General features: G+C 38.1%; 1 protein-coding gene across 6 annotated transcripts in view; it reads right to left on the bottom strand.

Annotated features, from left to right (window-relative positions):
- HOOK3 (hook microtubule tethering protein 3) overlaps window positions 1–19,692 on the bottom strand; it is an 83,398-nt gene that overhangs the window by 49,073 nt on the left and 14,633 nt on the right. For 5 of the 6 annotated variants that reach the window (XM_017822461.1, XM_017822462.1, XM_017822463.1 and 2 more), the window contains exons 3-4: window positions 11,411–11,483; window positions 2,650–2,700 (exon numbers count right to left, since the gene is read on the bottom strand). In XM_017822461.1, the coding sequence (XP_017677950.1) occupies window positions 2,650–2,700; window positions 11,411–11,483 (124 nt within the window). Of the gene's footprint in view, window positions 1–2,649; window positions 2,701–4,907; window positions 5,003–11,410; window positions 11,484–19,692 lie in introns of all 6 variants that reach the window. The other variant, XM_017822467.1, reaches the window with a different exon arrangement.

Raw genomic sequence — 19,692 nt, 5'->3', positions numbered from 1 at the left:
CACATATACATACACACACATTTTGTACAACAATGATTCATAATCAACAAGAGCAGTTCACTCTTACTTTAAATCCACCTTTAAAACAAAGTATATCGCCTAACATCCAAATATTAAATCATACTGTTTGACACAAATAATATTTAGGAGAAGACAAACATGACCAACACAACACTTATGAGCATCGACTCATAAGCAACTACGAGTTACACACTTGGCAAGATTTTTTTTCTTCAGATAAGAAGGTAACAAAAGCAGGCCACCACATGGATAATTGATTTTTTTTTTTAAGCATTCCATTAAAAAAACCCAACACCTAAAAACATCTCACGTAGCATAAAATGTTATACACAAATCTGACATTTCTTACTACTATAAAGCCAAGAAGTTAAATATTTCACCTATACAATACATATGTCTAACACTGACAGGTGAAAAATATAAGCAAAAAACTCAGATCACTAAGCCTTGCACTTCTAGCAAATTTAAGGATAACTTGCAAGTCTCACAGCTAAGAGAGATGTTCCATGGAAGATAATCTCAGTTAGTAGTACAATGATATGTAATTAAACAGCCCACATGCAGAAAGAAAGAAAAAAAAAAACAAAACAAAAGCCCATGTGACTCACAATAGTTATCTGATTTATCATTAAGACTACATTAATGATTGTCAGTAGATGGAATTAAACAATTCTGCTAAATTGCTCTTTATTGAACAGAGGCTTGAAAATATGAATATGAAATTTGGAATTAAAACACATCTATGACACATTAATTGCAGATTAAAAGAAACTAACTTCTTAAACAGGGTGTAATAAGGAAACAATGACTATAGAGGGAATCAGTCGTTTGCTGCTTGCCCTTTATGTGCAACACTTGAGAAAACAAGAAACTAGGTAAAGGTATTTAGAAAAAGTATGTAATGTATATGAAGACCACAAAGAAAACAAGGCACTCAGAAGTTTTCTAGAGTTGGGTTTTGTGGGAGTGTTGTGGTTGAGTTTTTCTTGTTGTGTTTGGTGCTTTTTGTGTTGTGGAATTTTTAAAACAGTTTTCTCAAAGAATTAGTTTCAACACTGCTAAAAATATCTGTATACTTTAAAGGGCCCAGATTCATTCCTGTTCAGAAAAAAAAAACAAACCTGAAAGAAATACGAAAATGGAGGATAGACTTTGCAGTAACTATTTTGAGATGAAAAAGAGCATTTAAGCCTTTTTCAAAATGTTACAAAATACCTTTAAAAACTAAGTAAATATCTTTACAAAAAAATCTTAAAAATTTCAGTTCCAGAGGAGTAGAATTCTGCAGCAAGATTAGTGGGGCATAACAAAGCATGCGAGCTATAAATAGTTAACTTTGGCTTCTTGTTCTTCCATAGTATAATTGATAAAGACAGCAGTGTAACATAGCTATTGAGAGACTGTCCTCCTGAACACAACACAAATTTCTGAATTCTGGAGAAGGGAAAATGTTAGCATATACATTTTTCAAAGTCTTTTAGCTACATCAGGCAAAATCCACATGCAATCACACCTATATTTTAGTACAAGGTGGCTCTAGGAGAAGGAATCAGATTGAGGAAAACATAAGCAGGATTCATAGTAGAATCCTGTCATCTCAACTATCACCACCAGCATCGCTTCCCTCAGCAGAAAAAAAAAAAGAAACTAAACCAAAATCCAGTCAGACTTATAAATGTGCATTACCTTTGCAGAAGTTAGTCAGCTTGAAACAGCTCAGAACTTGCCTAGTAGTAAAGTTTTCACACCAGAGACTTAATCATCATATATACTAACCAGTCAAAAAGAAGCTTGCATCACTTTGTCTTAGTAATATTAATTTTCCATAACAAAAACCCAATGTTTCTTTTTAGTATTTCCAGTTATGACCAGCTTGCCTAACCACCGATTTTCAACATTTATTTCAACGTGGACATCTAACCATTTGCTGAATGCCTCATAAGTCTAACTTTTTTTCTGAAAGACTTCAGTTTATTAACAAATAACTTAATCTCTGAAGTATTTATGAGAAGCTAATATTTTGAGACAAGCATAGATTTTGTGCTGCAGCCTGTACAGATCAATTTGCCTCAAAACATCACTGAAACTGAAAGCATATTTCAGCTGAAGATTCACCACTGGAAAAAATACCGTATTCTGACTCCTCTGTAATGGTTAATTTCTGAGTTTGCTCAGAATAAGAGAAAATGCCACGGGGTGACTCCAATATTCCAGAATTAAAATATTTCATATAAAATCTTAATGTGGGGAGAGGCAAGAAACGCTTTACTCTCTCTCCTTACGAGAAAAATAAGGGAAAAGGCAGACTTTAACTGCAGAGGAGGAGGGGAAAAAAAAAAATCAAACACAGGTGCTGTTGAAGTCCATGACCAGAACATACTCGGTAAGGCCATCTAATGTTTGTATGACAGAACTTGCACATCAGGCTTCCCTGGGACCTCTGAGTAGTCAATAAAACAGGTGAAAAGTTTTAGAGAAGGCTAAGACTAGAGAACAGGCCACGAATCACTATCTATGCCAAGAAAACATCAGTACTTCACTTGTAGAATACAATTAATATTCAACTGGTTAACTAAAATATGTAACTATAAAGGTATGTAGATGTAGATTATTCAAAACCATTCTTACCTCATGATTGTAATCCAATATTCCTTTCAAAATTTTCTTCAGGTTGCTTACCTATTTGACAAGAAGGAGGAAATACAATAAGTACAGGAGATAAATTACAGAGAAATGATCTTAAAGTAAGTAATCACAGAGGAATCACACAAAAGAAGCATATAATTACATAATCACGAAATTTATGCAATAGTCTCTTATGATCAGACTTCCAGACAGGATCACAAATCTTTATTAATTGAAAGAACCCATTTCTATCTATGAAAAAGATCACATTGTCTTGGATAGGCTTTAGATCAAATTTTAAAGCACAAATTTTTTTTGAGTACTTGTTTATCTTAGGATTATCTTTGTATCCAGAAGTTGAAGCATTCTTTTCCTCCTTTCTTCTCTTGAAGTATCCCAGTAATCCACTCTCTGCAGAGGTAAACCTCTTCTTCCAAACCAAAACCAGCTATTGCTCAATATTCTCCATTATTCCCAACCAATGTAAATTTAAATTGTTATCTTTCTCAATAACTATTCCTCTTAGTTCTTTCATTTTTATTCTTGTCATTCCCTCCCCACCCCCCTCTCAGTTCTTACAATTGAATGTCTGTCTTACAGTATCAAGGCAAAATTCACATTTCTCAGCGATGACTTCACTGCTATACAAAGGTAGCTTCTGTTCACTTGCATAACCAACGGCACCAGTTAAGTGTCTCCTGCTGTACAGAATCTATGCCACATTTCCCTAGTACTGAATACTGCTCCCTTTCCAAAAACCCATTTGCATCACGCCTCTGAGAATAAAGGGAGTGTTTAAAATTATAAAAATGCCCAGTGGGTCTCGTAGGTGAAATTTAGACCAAAAAAAAGCTGAAAGTTACTTCACTGAAAGTAACTTCAACAGATTACCACCAATTTATGGCCAAGTATTTAGGCAAAGAATTCAGATAATAGTAGCAGTGCACTGTTTCCTGGGATGGAGGAGCAGTTGAGGGAGCTGGTGTTGTTTAGCTTGGAGAAAAGGAAGCTTAGGGGTGACTTTATCACCTTCTGCAGCTACTTGAAAGGATGTTGTATCTAGGGAGTTTGTCAAGTTGTGCCAGGGCAGGTATAGATTGGGTATTAGGAAGCATATTTTCACCAAAAAGAGTTATCAAGCATCGGAGTAGGCTGCCCAGGGAAGCGACTGAGTCACCATCCCTGGGGTGTGCAAAGAGGTGTGAATGAGATGCATAGACATGGTGCGTTGGGACATGGTTTATTGGTGGCCTTGGTAGGGTTGGGTTTATGGTTTGATTCTATGATCTTAAGGATCTTTTCTGGCCTAAATGATCCTATGACTCCAAGAAGTCTAAACAGGATCTGCAGAGAATGAAAGTGATTGAAATAGGACTCACAAAGGTCTGTTGCTGACTGCAGTAGCCACAGCAGCAAACTGAAACTAGAATGAAAGGAGAGCAAAACCTCTCAAGTTCCAACTGTCTTTGAAGCCAACAATAACTTTTAGACTTTTGATTGCATTCCAGAAATACTCAATTAGGAGATTCTGTCCACTGACAGAAGTCATTTACCTTTCAAACGATATGATGAAGCACTGTTAGGAAACATGATACTGAAATCCAGGGACAAACTCAACACTTCAACACAGTCAACAGACAAAATGAGGTGATGAAAGCAAAATCCAAACTCAAGAAAGGAACAGACTACATACACACACTAAAAGATTTTTGCCATGAGATCCACAGTGATAACATCTGATTACCTTACTCCTATTAATCCACTCCCCTTTGGAAAGAAGTACCAGAAACTGATCCCTTATTAAGATGTAAGAACATTTTTGTCTTCAAAATCACTGAATTTTAAGTGACGCAAGAAACAAAAACTCATTTGGACTTGAAAAGCGACACATCAAATACCCTGACAACCTAGAATGAGAACTGGAGATGCTACTTTATAGTAAGTATATAACAACATTTACTGTCCCTCCCATAACAGCATAATAATTAGTTTACACCTTCTACTCTGGAACATACACTTTTTCTGCACTACCCAGCATGTTTCTGTAAGAGCTACAACTATCTCTTAGCTATCTGCCCAAAAGCAACCACCACCACCACTCAAACGCGATGCACAATCATAACCAAAGTCTGCAACAGATTTAAGAATTTAAAGAAATTAAGAAATTTTATTTTTATGTCAAATCACTACAAAGAATACTGCGCTGATTGGAACATAATTTTCAAACTTGATTCATTGAAATCTTCCAGTTTGTAATTTACCTGAGTCTGCTGCAGAAAGAGCCACAGAAACGCAAAGGCCATGTTGCAGAATTTAAGTCCAGTTTACCGATGAGAACATTGTGAGGAACCTTGAACTTGAACATAATCCCAAAAAAATGAGAAACAAAAAGGAAAGCACCCACCTACGAAATACTTCATTTCCCCTTTCCTTGTAAGCATTTTTTAAGTAAAAGCCCTTAAACACAAAGAGTCATCTTCATCTATATAACCTTCATAAAGCTTAAGAGTTGAGATACTGGAACAAAACCAATATTGATCAAAATCTGTCACAAAAACTAGCACATAGGGCAGAATCCTTGGAAAAAGAGAACAACAAACAAAATCAAAAAGAAATCTTGACTTTGCAATCCTATTTTATTCCACTGTCAACCAACAGTATTAGTAACTTGCTTTCAAGAATTAACTGTACCATCTTTGTATCTGGCATGCAATCAGTCAACTGTGAGGGCAAAGCAGTTTCTTTACAGACTGACTTAAACTTAACAATGATTTTCAGTATTACTCAGAGGGCTCTCAGCTTTTTTTTTTTAACTCATTTGCAGTGAATATACTTAGATGGTTCTACTGCCACCAGCTGAGAATCATCACAGAGAAACTATCACCCATGTTTTGTACTTTGAGATTCAACTCAGCAGCTCCACTAACATTTCTGAGGTCATAGCACAAGGAAGGCAGACTGTAAGCAGCTGAATGAAAATGAACAGCCTGAGAAAGTGTAAAAGACAACCAATTAGATCAGAAATCTAAATCACAGCAGGTGATGGTTGCTCAGAATTATTTTTCTCTTTCTTAAGCACATGGGGAAAACCTAACTCTAGTTAATGAAGACCATTAAATTATGTAATGACAGAACACAACAGATAGAATTTCAAATATCAACCATGACTATTAAGTGCCATATCATCCTTTGGACATCAGCCCATGACTACATGGGATGGCTGTTTGCTTGCATCAGCAATTTGACTTCCTCCTTTTCCATACAAAGCACATACACTACCCTTCCAATCCCTTTTAACATCCATTCCCTGCATCCATACCTCTGTTGGAAAACACATGAAACTTCCTGGGGTAAAAAAAAGTCACAACTATGCTCAAAAGCTGTTGCAGCTCACAACAGATGGACCATTAGGTGTTTCTAGACAAATCTCTCTCCATTTTCAATCTCTTTTTCCATCTGCCCTTTCTGTTTTATTTCCCCAATCTCCTTTTACAAAGGGCGGGAGCTATTGCATCCACAAAGGCAACCTGCATGTTCTCAATCCTTCTTTGGACACTTGAATTTCACTAATATCCACAGCAGAGCTGTGTGAGTGTTCTCCATGTTCAGTTATCACTACCCTCTCAGGCAGTAGCCATCTGGCTACAGTATAGTACTACATACTCAGCACACAGCTTTCAGTATGAGGTTGACCCTTAGAACACAGCATTAACCTGATAAACTGACTGGAATGAATGCAGGGATGATGCGATCTGGCAACACCATACAACCCAATGTTTGGTCTTTTTCTCTCCTGTTTTTCTTTTATTCTCACCTGTCATATGAAATCTCTATTTATTTAGTTACAATTTACTCTCTGTTTCCAACCTCAGGTCTGTCTAGATTTCTCTCTTTATGAATTTAGTTGTGTAACGAAGGGAAAGCCTGATGAAGTGGACAGCAGAAAATGCCCTTAAGCTTGTGATGGTTGACAAAAGGGGGGCATGGGTTATCTAACCTTTTGTTTTCTCTCCAACATTATAACAGCCAGCTCCCAATTTTGCATTATTCTTAGTATGACTGAAATCCTGTTCGTGCTGAAGACCCTGTGTGAATTGACTTATTTTTGTTTATTTCAGGTCCTGAGTAACCTCTGGAAGTGTTGCTATGGCACACTCTCAAGCGTTTCAAGAATTCAGATATCTCATTAAGGTGCATTCTTCCCATCTGCACTTAAAAGGGGGGTGAGGGGTGAGAAGAGATAGGTGGGTGTGGGAGTGTGGGTGGGGAGGGAGCCTGTGCATGCATCGTTTGCGTCGTTCCCACCACACACATTAGGTTTCTGACTTATACTGCATTTTGCAGAAGCATGTCTCATTGCTGATTACAGATGGAACCTAGAGAAAGACTATATCACTACCTTTGGGGGCTATCCCCCTTCAGACTGTCTTCTACAGAAAGCAAATCCCCAAAAGAACATATACAGCCACATCCTTGACAAGGAAAGAAAAATTAAATGCGGGTCTGAACACAGACAGCAGTCCCACATGCAACTTATATTTGGAGATGCTGTTGACTTAGGAATTAAGGGTATATCAAAAGAGAATTAAATATATCAGTTGCTAATTATCTTTGTGACAGAAATGAATGCTGGCTTACAATACACCTATAATCTCTGCTTCTTGCTTGAAGAAAAAAAAACATTCACATGACAGGCTTCCACCCATAACAGATAAAAACCCTTTAAAAGGATGCTGATGAATAAGTGCTCCTTACCCTGCAAAAGAACAAGAAAGTAGTAGGAAAACAATGCTGTACACTGAAAACTAGCTTCCACTACTCCACCAGTCAAGCCAGCTTGTACTGTAGAAGAATTCAGAGCAAAAACAACTGTACTATTGCAGGGAGTCTAAATTAATTCTCAAAAATCATGTTTGTTTACTTAGATTGCAGCATTCATTGGTTATTCCATTTTGCAATATTATAGCAAACAGGTATCACTCAAACAGTACTAGTTGCAGAAAGTCTAGTGGCTCCTGCTGTTTGAACGTGCTATTCAGTACTGGAACAAACACAGCTTGGTACTACATACATCAATAAAATTGTACTTTAAACTGATGCTGTAGTCTGAATGCCAAAGCAAAAAGTCCAGAAGTCAAAAAATCAAGGAAATAATATATTTCCTTCCTTTCCCAAGCTTCCCACACTGAATAGAAGGGGAGGAAAAAAGGGGTGACAATTTTATCCCATACCTCAGACAGTCAACAGTTTATTCTGTAATTGCCAAAACTGACATGTGTGTATCAAATCAATAACTTGTACCTTGATTAAGGAATTTCATTCCTGGAAAATTTTAGCAACAGAATTCCTTTCTATGCTGTCTTCCATTTTCAATAAAGGTTTTATGTTCAAGATGTCATCCTCTTCAGCATGAAATGCTAGGTCGTACACAATTTAAACTCTGACTATATTAAAGCGTTCAGTTGTACATAATGAAAGAGATAATGGGTTTGCCTTTTATTTTTTTAACCATCATAAAATTGCAGATGAAAAGTAAGTTTCTTTGTTGCCCAAAGGACGACACAAACTGTTCTGCATGCTGATGTATGCAACCCTGAAGAAGTAACACGGTTCTCTACTAAACAAACACTGGTCAGATGTAAAAACTAGAATGTTTGCTGAATGGTTCCTACTTTGCAAGTCCCCCGAGTTCTAACATTTCCCTTTTTCTATCCTGTGCATTTCTTAATCTCTCAAGTCTGGCAACTTGCCCTGAAACCAAGAACATAAAAAGATCCTTGTGAATTTATCCATTTCTTTTAAACTGGTACAGCAACAGGAAAAATATTTTTAATGACTGCATTATTGCAATTATCAGAAAATGAACTGCTAAACAAAAAAAATAATGAAAGTTGAGGCATATATTCTTGTTATTCTCCATACAGGACAACACACAATTTAAAATTAATAATCACATCACTCATTACCTTCTCCCAGGTAACAAGTGACAGGGCAGGACAGGACAAGAGGAAATAGCCCAGTGTTGCACCAGCGGAATTTTGGATTAAATATCAGGACAAAACTTTCATGGAAAGTGTTGCAGAACATTGGAACAGACAGCTCAGCCAAGTGGTGGAGTCACCATCCCTGGAAGTGTTCAAAAAATATGCAGATATGGCATTTGGGGACACATTGTAATGGTGAACATGGTAGTGGCACTAGGTTGACAGTTAGATTTGATCTTAAATGTCTTTTCCAAGGCTTAATAAGTCTATGATTCTATCATTTTCTGAGTACTTCTATCAACAGTGATTAGGAGGGCTGTATCAGGCCTACACTTACCTCTGCAGGCCCTCCTAACCACAGTTTCACAAAGCAGAACTACCTGCACGCTACATTTTGGATTGTTTTTATATATGTTCCCCTCCCAGACTGGCTCCTTCACTGAGAGCTTGTACATGTGGTGATTATTATACCATATGGTGTCAGAGGCAAAGAGTGACTGTGTTCAGCAAAAGGAATATAATGCAGTCATTATCACGACTTGTGAGGCAGTGAGGTAATCCAGTTATCAATTCTCATGGCACTTCTTAAAACATGAAAGGAAATCTACAATATGGAGTCACTCAAGTATGCTGTCTACATGTTAAATCTAGTAACAAACACACACCTAAAAGAAGGCTGCAGTGATGTGGGGGGGTCAGTCTTCTCCCAATTAGCAAGTGACAGGACAAGAGGAAATAGCCTCAAGTTGTACCCGGGGAAGTTTAGATGGGCTATTAGGAAAAAATCCTTCACCAAAAAGGTTATGTAGCACTGGAGCAGGCTGCCCAAGGAAGTGGTGGAGCCACCGTCCCCGGAGGTATTTAGATGTGCCACTTGGGGACATGGTTTAGTGGTGGACTTGGCAGTGCTGAGTTAACAGTTGGACTTGATGATCTTAAAAGTCTTTTCCAGCCTAAATGATTCTATGAATAGAAATGCACAGACTGAAGTGTTCCCACAAGCCAGACTATAAATGACTGATTGGCTGATAGACATCTACTAATAATGTTTACTCACATATAAAGAAGAACACTTGGCAAAGTATAGGATTACTCTTCTGGTTAAAAAAATAAGAGTTAAAGTATCACACTTATGTCTTCTAGTATTCTTCATGAAAAGGGAAGTGCTGTACAAAAAGCTGGATTATACATCTTTTTTAAACAAAAAAATAATAAGTCTTTAGTTCTTGTTTACATAGATACATGAAAAACAAGATGGAATGACATCAGAAAGAAACTGAAATTTGACCCGATGTTTTTCCACTGTCAGTCACATAAGGAAGTTACTAGATTGCTCAGCTTTTTTTTTTTTTTCACACCTGCTAAGCCTTGCATCTGCCAAATTGGTGGGAGACATAAAAAAATATTTATTCCTCAAGCTCCATATGACAGCTACAGAAGCTGCTGCTCTGCTTTCAATCAGCTGAAATGCTATTATAACAAACAGTTCTCAATTTGTTGTTCTCCACATTTAACAGTGAAGACTTCAATATGAAATACTTAAAAAATTAATACTTATAAAAAAAACCCAAAGAAATATTTTACAGAAAAGTAAAATCTTGTATCCAGCTGTTCACTTGCAATTCCATACACTTCTTTGGAAAGGTCATTTAAATGAACTGCTCTACATGCAGCAGAACTCAAAAGAGTTTTAAAGCTTTTTTAGGGATGATGTCCTTTATTCATCAGTCAGTCAATATATCCTCATCAATTTACCCACATTTTTGCTGGCAGCCCTACTAGACAAAACATTCTAAAGCATTCCAGACTTGCACACAGCTGGCCAGACAGCACAGACCATGCCGATAGGTCTACTGACTAAATCAAAACATACACAGCAGCAGTGTGCTCCATCTTTGTCTCAGGCAATTCAGCCAGTGATGCTGACAAGCCTGCAAGTACTAAAGCATTTCACAGCTGTAGCCATTCCTGAGATGCTCAGAATGGTTTTTGGTGGCTGGAACACAGGAAACATGAACTAACAGTCAAACCATAACTGCTCTGTTTTCCCAACTAGTCAGGTTAAAAATGGAAATTCAGAAAGGTGCATAGATCACTCTCTGAGCAAAACTACTCAGAAACTACACTACCATCTGCATGTACAAACTGTGTTCTTTGGGTTCTAAAGCAAAATGTTCCTCAGTCATAGAACTGGAAACTTGATTGCCTTAAGGTTTGCAGAGAAAGTACTAGAATGCCAAGTGATACAAATGACCCAGCAAAAAGACTGTGGTGGAAAACCATGCTGAGTAGAAACACAGAAAAAACGCAACTTCCTCTCCTAAAGCTCAGCAGTTCTGCAGAACTGAAAAAGTAAAAGGAAGAAACACTTTGACATTTTTCTTTAAATATATTGCTTATTAAGCTCCTCTTTTTATGCAGCTGCTTCTCAGAGCTCCTTTTTTAAAGCTACTTTCACACTGTGCATTAAAAAGAAAAATCTTTCATTCAACATCTGAAAAACAAGAGAGGTAATTGATGCATAAAATTTATTTTAATATTTTCCTTTTAAATCATTGAAACCTACTTACAAGTTCAAAATGTCTTTTCTTTGCTAAACTGTGCAGTACTAAAACAACATAAGAAATTTAAAATCAAATAAGTGTAACTAAAACAGTTGAAAATTCAAAATTATGTACTATAAAGCAAGGTCCTAATCTGGAAATATGCTAGTGTTTAGGCACAATACTGTATTAAGAAGTGAAATAGAGATTCGCAGACAAGCAAAGTAATTCAAATACCTTCAGCCTCCAATTATCTCCTACTTCTGTTTTGATTCTGTTCAGCCAATTTTCATCGAAGTAAGCAGGGTCTCTGAAACACAAAGAGTGTAGAGTATTCATTAAAAACAGGTTAGAGAAACTGTGAGTACACCTTAGTCATTAAGCCCCAATCTCAGGCTTGAGGTCATTTAAATGACTACCTCTTCTGTCTGACACGTTTCCTGAATATAGTAGTTCAGAATCCTGTTACTACTCATTTTTCTAAGACCTTGCACCCTGTTGATGGCATAGCTTCATTTGTGTGCCATGGGTAATTAATGCTTTTGACAAAGCTGCTGTACTTGGAACGTATTATGCCGCTTTTTCCTCCATAAATCCTACCTCTAATTTCTCCTCTGGTGCTGGAGTAACATTTAGTTGCACTCCTGGAAAGTGTTAAAAATAAATACTTTTCCACATATTATGGATCCCTACTGCTGTACACTGCTTACTACTCAACTTTTAAATGAAAAGCTTGAGACTGAACACTACATATGCTGCAGTGAGAAGAGTTAAAGGAGTAGGTCAATATAATATAAGGAATGGCTCATATTTCATCCAACATATAAAGATAATACAGTTCAGAGCGAAAAAAAAAAAAGCTCACCTTTTCTATTTTTTTATTAGCAAAAGGCTCTTAAGAGTCAGTGTGGTAGGCCAGGTGACACTTCCACATGAAATATTCTATTTTTCTGGACTCATACTTCTGCATTTTCCACTGAGTACTATTAGATTTACTGCTGTACCCTCTACAGATAGAAGGGTTCTGGACTGAGCTCTTTTTTTAGGGGTAAGATGCCATGAGACCTCTTGGCAAAAGTTCAAGAAACCTCTGAACATGCCTGGAGAGTGAAATAACATTTATATCATACATACTGTAAACCAGCAATTACACCAGTACTTTATTGGGGCACAGACTTTGCAGCCACACTTCATACCTGATGCCCAGCATCTCCTGTATTCCACCTTTCCCACAATGTCTTCACAATGCACCAAGGTCTGCAAGCAGTACTACATTTACAATACACAGCAATGGAGAAAGATCACAGACAGCAATGTTTCTCTACTGATACATTCCCACTGCTATTTTTACACATTTTGTTACAGATCTTCTGGTGATGATTACAATATATTTCCTTTCCTTTAATATGGCACCAGCAAACATATATCTGGAAGAACAGCTTTAATTACTAGTTAAATTGATGTCTCCAAATTATTTCCATTCTAAAACAGTACAGTTCTAGCATGGGTGACATAATCAAACTATTAAATAGAAAAAGCAATGTCTTATCCAGAGTTTCACCTGGTTTTGAAATAAATGTTCTCAAATAGCTTTCAATGGCCTCTCTGCCATGAGAAGACAAGTAAAGCTAAAAATAAAATTGATAGAAATACATGTAAGATCTACAACATATGAAGAAGGTTCACATTCAGCTTTCACATGAAACAATTAGCTCTCCTTGCAAAAAGCCTCAGTTAAAAAGTCTTAATTTGCCTAACTTCCACTCAATCACAACAAAATCACCTGCACAGTAATGAAAAAACATGCAAGTTCAAGCCCCATTTTAGGTGTGGAGTTCAAAAACCACCCTACTATCTCTCAAATAAATGGGTCTTCTGGGAATTCACAACACACAAGTAAGCCCGGCTTAAAAACAGACTCACAACTACAAAATGTTCATGTGGCTGAGAAAGCAGGTATGACTAATTACCTGTGCTTCATCAGCAAAAAAGATCAACAGGACTTTCTTAAGGATTGTATCTTATAATTTTAAAGGTTGCACTTGATCACTTACATCTCCAGCTACTTCAAGGCCGCAGTGCCATGAAAATTGACTCACCATTTTCATGCTAAATAATGACTCTAAGAAGCAACATGGCTAAGCATAAACAATATCTCTCACAAGGAAAATTATATTTGGACTGACTGGACAGCTGATATTGCATACCCAATTTGCAACAATAAGGGCATCAATAACAGCATCAGCTGTTAATTACAGGGTTAGATCTAACTCACTCCACTCAGGAAGCCTCAGGAAAAGAAAACAGGCAGTTTTATCTCAGTTACTACTGTAAAAATAACACATGGATCAGCAACCACCTTTTACAGTCTTGATGGGAGTCATAGGCTACCTAAACCTTTACATATGTCATCAGACATACGTAAGGAAGGTCCCTGAGAATTAAATCTAAGCTCAGTGTGGCAGTCCTCTTCCACAGAGCCTATTGGTTTTTTTACTTTTATGTATACAAATCCCACGGAAGCATCCAAGGGTCCAGCAGCTCACAGGCAACCCATTCAAAATCATGCCCACATAACAGTTGTCAAAATAGCACCAAAAACTGCCCTTAGAGAATCTTCATACAGGTTACACAATAATTAGTTGTGTACTGGAAAAACACTTTGCCAGGAATACAATAAGCAGATAAGCAACAGGTTGGGTATCAACACCAAGACAATACAGAGACCATTCCTTCCTTCAAATAAATCACCTGCCCCTATAATTTCATTTCTGTCTTTGAAAGTCCAATTAAAGTTCATGATTAATACCAACAGAAATGCTTTCTCTATATATCAAACAATTGGAAATCAAATCTGAAATAAAAGCTATTCCACAAGGATTTCTACACATACTTTTTAAAAGGGGCTTCTAGATGTTAGGTCATTCACAGTCCTTGCTGCAAACAAGTTTTTCTCAGCTAAACTTTTGGGAATCAGGATTCAATCATATTCAGAATTTTTTAACTGCCTTAGTCTGTGTCATTAGAAAACAACAGTGTCATTCTTATGGTGTTTGAAAAAGGCATCACCTAAGGAAATACAAAAAATGTGTGTTGAGAACTGTGCAGCTAAACTTGCCATCTCATTTTGAAGAATCACTGCACTAAACAAGGGCAGTGGATGGAACATCACCATTACCAGGAGATGACTCGTTCACGAACCAAGTACTTTGAATTCAGTAAGTTTCTGAGCCTAGATCCAAACTTAGACCACCTCTTGCACTGGATAACTTTTCAGGTTTAGAAAGGTATTTGTGTATCAGTTGATTACTGCCTAGTATCTGAACAGTACTGTAGATAATTGGGACTTTTCTTCAGAGCACTGTTGATAATGCTCTATCACTTCATGTGATGTTTTCAGCAGTGCTCATTTATACCATCTCCATCTTATTTTGTATGCAAATTTTCCTTTATTTAAGCAGTCATCTCTCCATATCACAGATGCCAAGAGACAGAAATACTCTTCTGAAGAAAACCAACCCACAGAGCATGTACTATAACTCATGATTATTACTCATTTTGACAGTGGTACAGTAAACCGCTTCAAGAAATGTCTGTTTACAAAAAATTCCCTCCCCCAGCAATAATGTATTAGCATGGCTTTTGTGTTCTGCATGTGTCAAAACATACACAGTGTGCTGCAATGTATAATATATCAAATGAATAATTCATTAAGAGGACACGATGCACAGATGAAAATACATACCATCTCTTACATTTACCAAGGCCAGTATGACACAGGAAGGGAGAATCAAAACAAGAGGGACACCTGGTACTAAACAGTCTCCAGAGTGAGATGAAAGGAAAATTTTAAAGCATAGTATAAAACAGGAAATTATGCTGTCCTAGGGATACCAGTGGACAGTAAAAACATAAGGAACATCTGAGAAGGCTAAAAATAAGAAAGAAAGAAAGAAAATAAGGATGCAACTCAGAAGCAAGCTATGGCACTTCTACCAGCATAAGCTACATGATTTTAGGCAGACAGTCTACTCATAGACAGTTTAAACATCTTTTGCTTCCAATCTTTCTCCTGGAATACAACAACACTCTGTAAAATAATCATCAACACTGATTATGTACAGACATCTTATCTTACTGTATTTCATACCACTGCTAGTCAGGACCAATAACCTTCACATCTGAAAACAAACAAACAGTGAATCTTACAGAATAACACACAAAAAAGTAAGCTAAAGCTTAGGCTGATTTTCCTCCTCCAAGACAATATAGTCAGCACTGGAGAATTTCATTCGATGGTACCTTAACCTGAAATTTGAAGATAAAGGTTTATGCTATAAAGAAAGAAAATGTCCCTCAGGGATTTACCAATAACTTTATTAACAACTGAGACTGTAAGCAGAATGCTCATGCTTGGTTACATAGAACACATTTCTGCCATTTTCTACCACATACTACATTAGAAGTGAAAAGCTTCTGAAGGGGTTAGTAATTTCTGCTGCAACCTTCTCTTCCTTTCTTGCAGCAGCTTTGCTACAAGGAATTCTGATATATTTGTTGTGATTGAATGGCCCTTACCTACAAATGGGCTGCTACTTTGAATCCAAAAAATATTGAGAACTATGTACAAAAGAATTCAGAACAATGGAAGAAGCTTTTGGCCCCTTCTGAACACTTGGCACAAGGCACAGCTAGTTTTTATCAGCTGATGAATAAGCAGTGTTCCTCCTTTTTAATTTTACTGACAATAAATCCTACAGTTCTTTATAGTGCACATTTTCTCTATGTCTAAAACAACAAATTCCCCAAACTAGGGCTCTCTCAAAAACTGTTCCTTACGATAAACTACTACCTCCTCTCCTCATAAGTACCAGTGAACTCTTCCTATTAAGGTAGAGGTTAAAAAAAACAGAAATAATACAGTTCACTTTCAATTTTTTAGGTTTTCCGGAACCTAAAAATCCTCACTCTCCTATGGAAATACATCCAGATCACTGGACCACCCCAATATCTTTAAATTTTCATCACTGCTCTGCCTCACTTAATTTGATTTCTTCATTGACAATATTTTCTTCATTCCTAATGAACTTTTTTTTTTAAATTCTCACTGGATATATTAATCTGCTATTTCAGCCTTTACCTAATTAACCTCTTAATACTAGTAGGCTCAAAGAACACATACTGATAAAGAGACTCAAATAGGAGGCAGCTATGCTGAAAAACACCCAATTTCCAAGGAACACGAATTACAAAAATAGTACTTTACCCTCCTCAATGGAATAAAAGTAACAGCACTTCACTGTTGTGTCTGCAGCCAAGACGATAAACTTGCCCTTTGAAGATCACCCTTTTGACAGATTTTCATGTGAAAGACAAGTGTTCAAGTTTTCACTGCAAATGAGAGGTTTGCAGTGATCTGGTGCTTTCAGGCTGTGCTTGCTCTTTGCTATTTAATGTCACTGCATGACTTTTCCAAATAACCTTAAGTCTTGCTCTTACACATTTCTCTACCTCCCAGTGCTTCTTACATAAAAAGAAGGGTAGACTGCAAAAGCCTGCTCTAGACTTGCTTCAAATTGTTGAACATTCCCTAATTCCCTACACATTCTTCCTGTGGTATCTTTTCAAAGAAGCATAAAGAGGATTCCATTGGTAGGGTTGAATTTGTTTTTGTTTTAAAGAAAGAATACTTAAAATGGCTTTGTCAACACGCTCCTGATTAGTTTTCTATTCAGCTATACAAATGCTGATCCCTGTATCTGACCTATATTCCAATCTCTCACATCCAGGAAAACAGACAATGTTTGGCTATTCTGCAACCCTACTTCAAAAATCAATTAGACCAATCTTCTGTTACACTTCTTATTACACATTGTTTATCTTCTACTTTTCTGGTTAAAAAAAAAAAAAAAAAAGGCAGCAATAATACTTTCCCCCAAAGATTGTTCATATATTAACATACAGACTGAGGAATGAGAGGCTGGAAAGCAGTGCCACAGAAAGGGTCCTGGGGGTCCTGGTTGATGGCAAGTTGAATGTGAGTCAGCAGTGCCCTGGCAGCCAGGAGGGCCAACCCTGTCCTGGGGGCATCAGGCAAAGCATCAGCCGGGTGAGGGAGGGGATTGTCAAGCTCTGCTCTGACCTGGGGCGGCCTGACCTGGAATACTGTGGCAGTTTGGGGCACCAAAATACAGGAAGGATATGAAGCTGTTAGAGAGTGTCCAAAGGAGGGCAACAAAGATGGTGAAGGGCCTTGAGGGGAAGCCATGTGAGGAGCAGCTGAGGGCACTTGGTGTGTTCAGCTGGAGAAGAGGAGACTGAGGGGAGAGCTCATTGCAGTTACAACTTCCTTGGGAGGGGAAGAGGAGGGGCAGGCACTGATCTCTGCTCTGTGGTGACCAGTGACAGGACCTGAGGGAATGGCCTGAGGTTCTGTCAGAGGAAGTTTAGGTTGGATATTAGAAAAAGGTTCTTCCCCCAGAGGGTGGTTGGGCACTGAACAGGCTCCCCAGGGCAGTGGTCACAGCATCAAGCTTGACAGAGTTCAAGAAGCATTTGGATGATACTCTCAGGCACATGGTGTGACTCTTTCAGGCCATCATCCTTGGACTCGATGATCCCCGTGAGTCCCTTCCAACTCACCATATTCTGTGATTCCTATTGTACAATCCAAGATCAGATTGCTGTTGCTCTTCAAAGTTTATCTCAACAAGAATTAAAACAAGATTTAGAAATATTTGTTGCTAAATTGCTGCATGAGATTCTCCGTATCCATTACACAAGTAAGCAAAATGTTAAATCTAAAACACAACTATCAGAAAGTAAGATAGTCAAACACTAATTTTGTCAGGTTCAAATCATTACCTAAGGCATAAAGAAAGAATTATAAATTGTTTAGGTGATCATTACTATATAAACTGCGCAAAGTAAAGAATTTCTGTGTTCAGTGGCAGTACTGCAGTTGTCATAGGAAATATTTTTAAATCATGCTACAGAAATGCAATATTTGTATTTCACATCTGTTTTTGAAACATCACTTCATCAATTGAAAACACTATCTCAGAACCACATGCTTAAAAGTGTTGCTTTGAAATATCTGACTACATGGAGACTTCCTCTTGTCCCCCTTTTATTCTTCCTGTGAACTTCTCTCACCAGCAGTAAGGCTCCTGCTCCTGAGGATCTGAACCTACAGAACAGATTCAGTGTCCTCACAGCAGTTAAGGTGTCAGGAGCTCTGTCAAACAAACCATCTGTGTCCAACAAACCTGAGCCATGCTGCAACACAAGAGGGGAGGGGCAAGAGCTAGCACAATGGAGGACCCTGATCTTCTGACTAACACCATCTAAGAAGGGTTGCTGCTTGCTAGGGGTTTGAATTCCTGGCATTGTTGAAAGACTGCCAAAGCTTGTCCAGCTCTTACACAATTACTCTTCCTGCTCTTCCATCTTGGCACAAGCTGTACAGCTATGGAAACCTGGAAAGTACAGTGTGATTATGTGGCTTTCGAAGCTATGGCAAAGGCTCAACTGATGTTCTTCCCAGCTGCCTCAGTCAGTGAGAGGGTTCTGAGGAACAGACAGATCCTGCAGGTCAACAACCAGCTGTGAACTGCTGTTGGCAAGGTTTTAGTTTCGATGGCCACTGAATCATTTTGAGAATCAAGGACTGCTTCGAAGAGATGGGATCCACCTGACTGTGGTGGGCAAATGCATCTTCACCAACAGGCTGGCCAACCTGGTTGGACCAGTTTTGTAGAAGGAAAAATAGAGAAAGGAACATTTAGTGACAAAGTAGTGGACTCTGTTGAAAAACAAAGAATGTGGGACAATGTGAACAAGAGATACCTCACAGTCAACAAAACAGGGCTGGGTGAAGAGGGATCACCCCAAGCATATGCACATAAATGAGGAGAGGCCTACAGAAAAACACTCCAGGGAAAGCTTCATTCTTGGGACTCAGCAAGGCTGGATGCTTATGTGGAGTGCTTGTGCACTAATGCATGCAGCATGGAGAACAAACAGGAAGAAACAGAGCTCTGCATGTAGTTACAAGGCCACAGTCTCACTGGGATCATGAAGACATGGTAGGATGGCTCCCATGACAAGGTTGCTGCCACGAATGCATACAGGCTCTTTAGGAAGAACAAGCTGAGAAGGCAGTGACAAGGGAGATGCCCTTCATGTGAGAGAGCAGTGGGAATGCATGAGCTCTGTCTTCAGATGGGTATGAGCCAGCTAAGAAATTATGGGTCAGGATGATCAAGCAGACCAAGATAAGTGACATTGTTATATATTCCTGCTACAGATTGCCTGAGCAGGATAACATCATCCTGGACAAACTGATGAAGCACAACTTGGGTAAGTGCATAGCAAGGTGGGCTGAAAAATGGCTGAAATGCCAGGCTCAAAGGTTTATGAGCAGAAGCATGAAATCCAGCTGGAGCCCAGGCTATTAGCAGCCTACCCAAGGGGCTGATACTGTTAAATGTTTTTAATAGGGACCCAGATGATGGAAC

Source organism: Lepidothrix coronata, unplaced genomic scaffold (assembly GCF_001604755.1).
Source record: "Lepidothrix coronata isolate B3197 unplaced genomic scaffold, Lepidothrix_coronata-1.0 Scaffold98, whole genome shotgun sequence".
In the NCBI taxonomy this organism is placed as follows: domain Eukaryota; kingdom Metazoa; phylum Chordata; class Aves; order Passeriformes; family Pipridae; genus Lepidothrix; species Lepidothrix coronata.
This window is presented reverse-complemented; position numbering and strand designations above follow the sequence as displayed.